Source organism: Octodon degus, unplaced genomic scaffold (assembly GCF_000260255.1).
Source record: "Octodon degus isolate 3935 unplaced genomic scaffold, OctDeg1.0 scaffold00030, whole genome shotgun sequence".
NCBI lineage: Eukaryota > Metazoa > Chordata > Mammalia > Rodentia > Octodontidae > Octodon > Octodon degus.
Genome location: NW_004524606.1, coordinates 19,857,315 through 19,865,907, shown reverse-complemented (window position 1 = coordinate 19,865,907; position 8,593 = coordinate 19,857,315). Strand labels below are relative to the sequence as shown.

The 8,593-nt window shown below is 50.9% G+C and overlaps 1 protein-coding gene across 1 annotated transcript; it reads right to left on the bottom strand.

Annotated features, from left to right (window-relative positions):
• Positions 1-1,533: 1,533 nt before the first annotated feature.
• Bhlhe40 (basic helix-loop-helix family member e40) lies at positions 1,534-6,039 on the bottom strand. The gene is made up of 5 exons (XM_004629535.2): positions 5,677-6,039; positions 5,440-5,509; positions 5,063-5,170; positions 3,981-4,104; positions 1,534-2,647 (listed from the first exon to the last, which is right to left on the bottom strand). Exons 1-5 carry the CDS (start codon positions 5,754-5,756, stop codon positions 1,791-1,793), a joined length of 1,239 nt encoding a protein of 412 aa, XP_004629592.1. The 5' UTR covers positions 5,757-6,039; the 3' UTR covers positions 1,534-1,790.
• Positions 6,040-8,593: the final 2,554 nt, after the last annotated feature.

Sequence of the window (8,593 nt, the reverse complement as noted above, 5' to 3'; positions counted from 1 at the left end):
TCTGGAAAGAAGCATCAGAATAAATAGAAACCCCTAGGAAGAGTTAGTTAAACTAAGTGAACTAAATCAATACTTACCTGTGAAGCTACTAAAGCTTATTCTGATTGAACACAAGGTGTACGAAAAACTGCAGGCAACTGCACCAAGATTGGCGAGCTGCTGCTGTCAGTGGGAGGGAGGGGACAGTCACCTCACCCAGCCATGTTACTTTAAAAATTCAGGAGACCATTTTCCTCTTCCACAGGAAAAGATTATTTTATTATTTTAAAACAACTATTTAACATTTACTCATAGATAAAAATATTTACAATTCACACCTTCAGAAAGGCTCCAAAATATAAACACTGTACCTCTCCCTAGAGAAAATTATTCTCTTCAAAAACAGGAATACATTCATTTTCTTCTCACTTGTAGATCAAGTAATTATACAAATAAACATCTAAAACATTTTCCTTTTTAATATATTTATATAATATATATTTATAACAGCTTTACAAATAAAAGGCAATGACTTTATACCAAAATAAAAACAGGAAAAGAAGTTAAAACACAGTCGGCAATCAAGCATAGTGCATTTTGAAAGCTGGTGCAGGGCTGGCTGGACAAGTCAGGGAAACAAGAACTCTTGGCCAAAAATAAAATTTCTTTGAAGGAGACAGAATCCTTTTTAGCAGTAAGGACACTCCATATGCTGTCAGGCAAGAGGAATTATCCTACAAAAATAATCCTGCAGTGCCAAGGCTCGGTTAGGACTTTGAGAAGCTAAGCTTGGTTAAGAGCTTCCAGGTAGTTTTAAACTGAGTCCAGCTCTGCCTTCAAGGCAGCAGTTGGTTACTTTGCTTTGCGCACTTTGCAGCGCTGAGGCATATGCTTTCAGACCTCATTTGGATCCCTGGATAGCACGTACTTTTGGTGAGACTAAAACAGGTGCCAGAGGCCTGGGGAACTCCACTCTCCCTCCCTGGCAGTTCAACTCATACAAAGGGGGCATTTTCGGTTCCTTAGTAAGCTAATCACTATGAAAGCCTGAGTAGGAACTACATTCTCTTTATTATCTGAGGCAGGGGTGGGGAGCAGACCTGCGGAAATCTCCCCAAACCACTACCGTGCTATGCCAGTGTCTGCTACCTCACCACTTTAGCAGAAAGCTCTGTCTGGCTGCTCTCTCCTGTCTGGTGAGTCACGTCCACCATAAAGGGAGCAGGGTGGGGTCCGAACAGCTGGCTGGGAGCTGTGCTCTGGAAAACCATCTTTTGAAAGTACCTTTTTCTCAAAGCCACAAATCTGGCTCCCAAACTGAAGAGAGACTCACAGACTAAGACTTTGAAGCTTCTGAAAATCCAGCTGATTTGTATCAAAGAGGGCTATTCTCTGGGCAGGGCCCAGAGATCTGCTACAAGCCTCCCCTACATCTTATTTCAAGCAGTCCTTCATGTCTTCCATACAAGAGCTTTTTTTTTTTTTTGTCTTTTTGAGACAGGGTCTCATTATGCAGTTCAGGCTGGCATTGAGCTCACTTTGCAGCTCTGGCTGGTCTCAAACTTGCATTGATACTCCTGCCTCAGCCTCCCAAGAGCTGGGATTACAGGCGTGCACCATGCCCAGCTCAACAGGAGCTTTAATAACCTACACAAACACACAGGCACACACATACCCACCCTGCATTTTCTCTGTGCCTCAGATTATCTTGGTATACACAATGAACAATCTTGCTGAACTCACAGAAATATTTGTGTGTGTTTTTCAAAGTAGGGAAGAAGGAAAGCAAAGCAGCAGGATCCCAGAAGGATTTAGTCTTTGGTTTCTAAGCTTAAAGGTGGGATCTGCTTCAGAGCCTGGAGCAAGGCAGAAGAGTCGAGGGACGGATGGGCTGACAAGGGAGACGGGAGTCTCTGGGGCATGAGGAGGGGAGCTGAGAGCTTGTCTGGGTTCATGAAGCTGCTGAGGGCTGCTGCAGAGGCATTGAGGCCTGGGTATAACACGGGCACAGAGGTGGGATACCAGCACTTCTCCAGCATGGGCAGGTAGGCGGTCGCTGAAGGTGGGATCAGATAGAAGGGCAAGCAAAAGGGAGGCTGGTGAGGATGTGGGCCCAGGAACGGGGAGCTGATCAGGTCACTGCTGGGAAAGTGGCCCTCATCCTCCGAGAGCTGCACTCGGCTCTTCTTGGTAGGGGGTTCTTCAGACTCCTGCTTAATTGTGCTGACCCGTTCTCCCATGGTGAACCTACGTCCAAGATCACTTTTGAAGTATGGCTGTTCGCTGCGCAAGTCACCCTTCTCCGATTCTCCTCCATAGCCACTGTCTGTGTCCGTGTCACTGCCACTCTGCTCCCCGCTGGAGGGAGCGAAAGTCCTCTGGATGACTGGCACACAGTTTTTCCCAGGGCCTTCTGAGACTTTGACCAGGGAATTCGGTTTGTCCTTAAAGTCCATCACTTTTGGGGTTGGGTCTGATGGTTTCCTGGAAGTACCACCCTGCAGCAGCTCAGAGACCACACGGTGGAGGTGTGTGACAAGCTGTGAAGACTTCAGGTCCCGAGTGTTTTCGTGCTTTGCCAGGTACTGAAGCACTTCCCGGGCACATGTCTGGAAACCTGAGCAAAACATCTCTTGACTTGCTTCAATGTTTCTCCCCGACAGCTCACCTGGAGACACACAGACCCAAAGGAAGACATTTCAGATGGCCCTGTAGTATATCTGGGTACTTGCACTGTAGACTGGAGCTTTTCCTTTTTGTTAAAAAGACATTTGCCAATTTGCATTTTTAACACTAAAAATAACAACTTGAGGAAAATGATGAAAAATAAAACACAATCTATAATCCTATCAGACTTTTTAAAAATGATGCCAAGGATTGACCACAAGGTCTGGTGCCTAAGCAAAGCTCTTCCAGTGAAGCTAAGCCTCCAGCCCATAAATGTGATTTTTCATGAATGGCCACATGGTACCTCATACTTAGAGATATACTACTTATGTTCTTGCTAAATATTTAAAATTTTTCCTGAGTTTTCACTGCATGTGACACAGAAATATCAAGGCATGTTTGTAAACCCAAAAAGCAATTTAAAGAACATCAATCTCACTCTGGCAAGATGAACAAGGTCAGGCAATCAAAATGAAAGGAGGGACAATTATGACCCAAAGAAAGCTTATTTTCAATGACTTATAAGAGTTACAGCCCCCTGTAAACTGTAATTAGGCTAAGTCTTTTCCATGTATTCTATCCACGATCCTCAAGAAATTAGGTCTGATCATCCTATTTTTACTGACTACAGTGGCGGAAGCACTTGTGAGGTTTTTGTGATTCCTATTACACAGGCCTGGGAAAGGAACAGAGAGAACAGATGAGGGGGTTGGCAGAATTTCCCACAGACTATACAATATTATTTAGAAGAGGTCAGACAGGAAGGTTGGAAGGTGAGTCTGATTCTCTGGAAGTCAGTAGAAGCAAAATGATGAAACTTTTGTGGTTTCATTAGATTGTGCAATTCACCAAGATACCTAATGGCCATTCAGGGAGCTGCACGAAATGCAGGAAAAACTCCCGCTGTCCTCCTGCCAGGATCGCACCCCACTGTGAGTGATAAAGAAGCAAAGAAACAGGAAAACGCTGGGGGCATACCCATGATATATTTTCCAGTGAGAAAGGGCTAAGCTAAGAGACCAACTGTAAAACACCCACGATGCAAATTATAGGTGCCTTGGCATTTTAAAGGGGAGTAGGGGAAATCTCCCAGAACTCAGGGACTCTAAAGCCAAAATGCCACTGAAACATTCCATCATTTGACTAATATGTATTCATGCCAGGTGGCACACAGCAGCATTCCAAATGGAAAGTCTGACCTTCTGGAAGATAAAAGGTTGTCTCCCCCAGTGAATGTGGTGCACAAGCAATTGGCTGCAGGAATGTTTCTCCTGTCCAAGGGCTCTCTGTCTGCACCGAACTTTTAAGAGATGCTAATCAGACTCAACACTCACCAGCTTGTAAACCGCTCTGCAGGGCAATGATTTTCTGTTGCTGCTGATCAATTAAGTTTGTTAGTGCCTTCACATGCTTCAAGGTAAGTTCGAGAACCACTGCTTTTTCCAAGTGACCCAAAGTCTGGAATAACAAAAGCCATAGTCAGTGGTGGGGTCAGAGGTCAGAATGTTCCAACTTCCGGGACACACTTATTAGCACTATGAGAAACGTCTCTGAAGACAGACACAGACACACAAGTCATTCCTGGTTAGCAAAATGTAACGTTTATATATACATATATGCAATGAAGGAATAAAAAAGTCATGTGACTTCTATCTTTGGAGGCATTTTGGAAGCTGCAACTACTTAAGGAGAAAGCTCTGAGAGATAAATTACTCCAGCAGCCGCTGCTGACCTTAACTCGGGGGAATCCGGAGATAACATTTCTCCGCAGTGCTGTCAGTCCAAGGAGGGACTTCTACTGTGTCTGGTAGCCAAGAGGCTTTCCCTAGCTTTTTTCCTGACACCCTTTCAAGACTTCTGGCTCATGCAAAGTTTTCTTTCCCCTCTTCTCCAAACAGTATTTTTTTCTTCTTTTCCTCAATCAATGGGTACCAGGCTAGAAAGCTTTTGACTAGTCAAAAGTAATAGGGTAAAAAAAAAAAAAAATCACACATCAAGGTCGGTCCCCTTAGTTTAAAAAAAAACGAAGTGAGGAAGCAGGTAAATAAATTCAGAAGGCTGTTTATTTAAATCAGGAAAACTAGAGAACTCTGAAAATCAGGAAAAATAAACTCCTGGACAGGAAGACCTGTCGGTGTTGGCGCTAATCTGGAGAGGTGTAAGAGGTTCTCACTTCAGGTACTTGTGGCTACTAGAAAATCCCAGAACTAGGGAAGGGTACTACAACAACTAGCCAACCTGCCAGATCCGATCTGGTCATCTAGTGTGCAGTTCCCCGCGGCGCCTGCAGGCGGCGAGTGACACCCTGCCTCCTCCCACTTCCCCACCCCCCAGCAGCCGCAGCCGCTGCCGCCGCCCGCCCGCCCGCCCTTTGGACAGAGCCGCGGGGTTGGAGAGGGGCCAGCTTCTCACTTACTGTAAGTTTGAGATGTTCGGGTAGGAGATCCTTCAGCTGGGCGATGCACTCGTTAATCCGGTCACGTCTCTTTTTCTCGATGAGCCGGTGCGGCAATTTGTAGGTCTCCTGCAAGGCGCACGGGGAAGCGATGGGTGTCTGGGGAAGGGGATGCGAAGCTTCTCCTGCCCGCCCCACGGATTGAGGAAAGTCGGACAAGAAAGCAAAGTAGCACCCAAAGCCATCTTTTGCCCCCTGTTCCCAAGCCTCTTAATGGTGGCACGAAGCCCACATATTGCTTCCTCTTCGCCACCCCCAAACGCGTGAAAACTTTTCTTGGAAACTCAGTGCGCGCGAGGGTCTGCGGTGCGGGGTGGGGTTCCCGGGGGCGCGCTTACCTTGCTGTCCTCGCTCCGCTTTATTCCGCGTCTCGACTTGTACACTTGGTACATGTGGGCAAAATCCATCCTGCAGGGAAAGGGACAAGGGAGGGTCGTGACTTAGCGTGCGCACTGGCTGCAGGCGCCCTAGCAGGCAAGGACGCCCGGATGCGCCCAGAGCTTCTCCAAGTTGAGAGTGGCACCGAACGCAGGGCTAGAGGGGAGGCTTGAAGGAGCTAGGGTGTGCCAACTTACCCTGGTAAGTCTCCGTGCTCCAGCACTGGCGCCTTGGGCAGGCAAGCAGGGGGTGGCTGCGCGCTGGGGATCCTCTCCATGGCACGGCGAGCTGGGGCCACTTCGTACTCCTGTCTGCACTAGGAGAGCGTCGCGGTGAGGGATTGTATGAGGGAGCTTTGAGGGTCTCTCCGCAGAGGTTCCTCGGAGTCTGAGCTCTCTGAAATGCGCTTCGCTGCTGGGAACTGTGGCTTTGAGGTGTTGCTTCAGTTGGGGGCGTGCATGGCCCGGTGTCCCCGCGGCCTCTGGCTCTGCGCACAGACTGGCGGTGTGTGCTCCCAGCGCTGTCTGCGCCTTGCGAGCCAAGTGAATGAGAAGTGGGGCGGGCAGGGAGGAGGGAGGGGCGGGGGGCGGTTAAGGCGGGGTGTGCGCCGGGGTGGGGGGGTAGAGGAGTAATGGAGAGGCTGCGGGCTGGGTTAAATGGGAGCGTGTGGGTGGGTTGGAGCTACGTGTTCTACCCTGTGACTCCAGGCACGTCTGGCCGCTGCCGGGGAGGGAAGGAGCGACCTGCCCGCCCTCCCCCTGCTCCATCACATGAGTCTCACGTGTTGGACAACGCTCTGGCAGCTGCGAGGGAGTCCCCACCCCCACCCCGGCCCCCAGGTGTCTGCGGCTGCGGCCTCTTTTCCCCGAAAGAGGGGGTGGCAGCGCGGCCTGGGTCCTGCCCAGCTGGGTGGGGGGCGCGGAAGCTGGAAGGAACCGGAGAACGGGGGGGGGGGTGCGGATGGGGAGAGGTGGTAACGTGGGCGAACCTGCCCCAGGGAAATGAAGTAAGTTCCCGTCTCCTGGGAGGGAACGGGGGAGGACGGATCCGCCCGCGTCTGACTCAAGCCGGGAGAGGAATATCCCCTCGTTCGCTGCAGCCCAGCCCTCTTCCTCCTCCCCCGCCCCGATCCGAGGAGCCGGCGCGCAGCGGAGAGAATCGCCGGCCCCCTGCCTTCCCCAGAGGCTGGGGTTTCTTTCAGTCCTGCGTCCCTGCCCCCACCGCTCAGCCCCGCGTCCAGGAATTGCCCGCCTTGGGGAGGGACCGAGGGGCGGAGCGGATGTCACCCCATGGGAAGCCGGCGGGCGGCCAAGCGCCAGGGCAGCCGAGGCCGCGGCCGAGCACGCCGCGCACACCTGACCGCGGAGGGTGTGAATCGCCTGCCCCTTCGTTCCCCGAGCTCAGCCTCGGGCGGGCACCCCCAGCCCCAGTCCCAGCCAGTCCCAGTCCCACTGCCTCCACCCACCCTGGCTAGTCAAGCACAAAAAGATACCGGGCTCGGCGCCCAAGTTCCCTCCCTGTTCTGCCCCCTCCGGAGCAGAGGCGTCCGGGTTGCCTCCCCTCCGGCTGGCTGCAGCGTTACACAACCGCGGCGGCGGTGCCTGCCCTGCAGCAGCGCAGGGCGTGACGCTTCACGTGGCTTCGGCTTGGGCCGTAGCTCCGCGGTTGGCGAGTCCCTCAGCCCAGGCCGGGGCTGGGACCCCGGGTGCCGCGCGGCCCGGGCGCCTGGCACGGGTCTCTTCCACGGCGCTGCCTGCGGTGTGCATTCAGCAGGCATGGACAGAAAGGCCAGAAGGAAAGATAAAATACCTGTCAGCCTGACAGTGAAAGCTTGACATTCATGCTGTCGACACCCATTTGAGCCCCTGCTCTGGTAGACCAGGTGCCCTACCTTAGAAGTCGCTGTGGTGGATCAAACACCGGCCCTGCTCTTGAACTTCGAGGAACTTCTGGGAAGAAAGACTGGGCATTGAGGAAAGCAGCCCTGGAAAAAAAATCAGAGTCACTGGCTGGCAGAGGGGAAAAAAGACGGTTTTTTGTTATTGTTGTTTTGAGTGTAATACTAACCAGGGCGGTTAGGTAGAAGGCCGGAGAGGAGAGGTTGCAGGTAACCTGCTGCCTGAGTATGGGCCAGAAACTCCTCTTCCAGGGCCTCAGATTTTCTGCTGCAGTCTCCTTTAGGCCGCCAGAGACCCTCTGCCCCCGGAAAAATCAGGTCTCAGTGACCTTCTAACTTAAGCTGGAGCAGGGGAAACAGCTGAAACCCCAATCCTGCGTTGTGAGCTGCGCTGATACAGTCAGAGGAGCGAGCCAGTGGAAATTCATGACTAAAATAAGGCCTGGCTGGGGATTTCACTGACCTCTGCGCCCCTGCCCTGCAAGTTCGGGGAGTTGAGAGATGACTGGAAACCTTTCCCACCGCCGCCAGGTCAGTCACCCCGCGGCTAAGTGACCTGACTGTGGGAAGGAGTGAAAGAAAAAAAAAAAAAATGGAGTCACAGTCACCACAGGGACAGGTGAGAATTCACATCAGGTGCACAAACTGGGGGCCAATATTAACTGGCAGTGCCCGACCTGGAGGATAGGTAGATTGGGAGTCACACGTTGACCAAACTGGGAGTGTATTTCCTTTAGGTTACTTTGGAAAACTCCCACTTCCTGTTTATGTTTCACAAGCGTCAAACCTATTAGCAAGTGTGAGAAATGCCTCCTTTTCTAACTGCTAACTGCGGTGACCTCACTTCTGGCTTAGAAATCCCTCCCAGAACCAATTTTGTTCGCTTATTATTGGCCATCTGTCAGGAAGAAATAAACCCATCGCAGGTCCCGGGACATGGACAGAAGGAGGAGAGGCGAGCAAGGGAAGAGCACCCCCCACGTGCTCTCAGTCTAGGTGACCTGCACCATTGTGCTTATTTAATAGTGGAAGTGTTGCCAGACTGCCTCAAAGTCATAATTCATTTGGAAATAAGCTCTTTTTTTTTTTTATCTTGAACAATCTAATTGTTCTTAATCCATCTTTCATAGATTCTTATTTAGTATTTACTGTGCACTAGTGTTTGGACCATATGCTAAAAATTCCTCTTATGTTAATTTCTTTACTCCTCCCTACAA

Bases quoted from the DNA above. Each gene is read 5' to 3' on its own strand.
- Bhlhe40 (XM_004629535.2), bottom strand. From the start codon at position 5,756: ATGGAGAGGATCCCCAGCGCGCAGCCACCCCCTGCTTGCCTGCCCAAG. The intron at 5,171-5,439 runs GTAAGCGCGCCC...TGCGCCTTGCAG, and splicing joins AGCGGAGCGAGGACAGCAAG to GAGACCTACAAATTGCCGCA. The intron at 2,648-3,980 runs GTGAGTGTTGAG...GTGTGTCTCCAG, and splicing joins GCAGAGCGGTTTACAAGCTG to GTGAGCTGTCGGGGAGAAAC.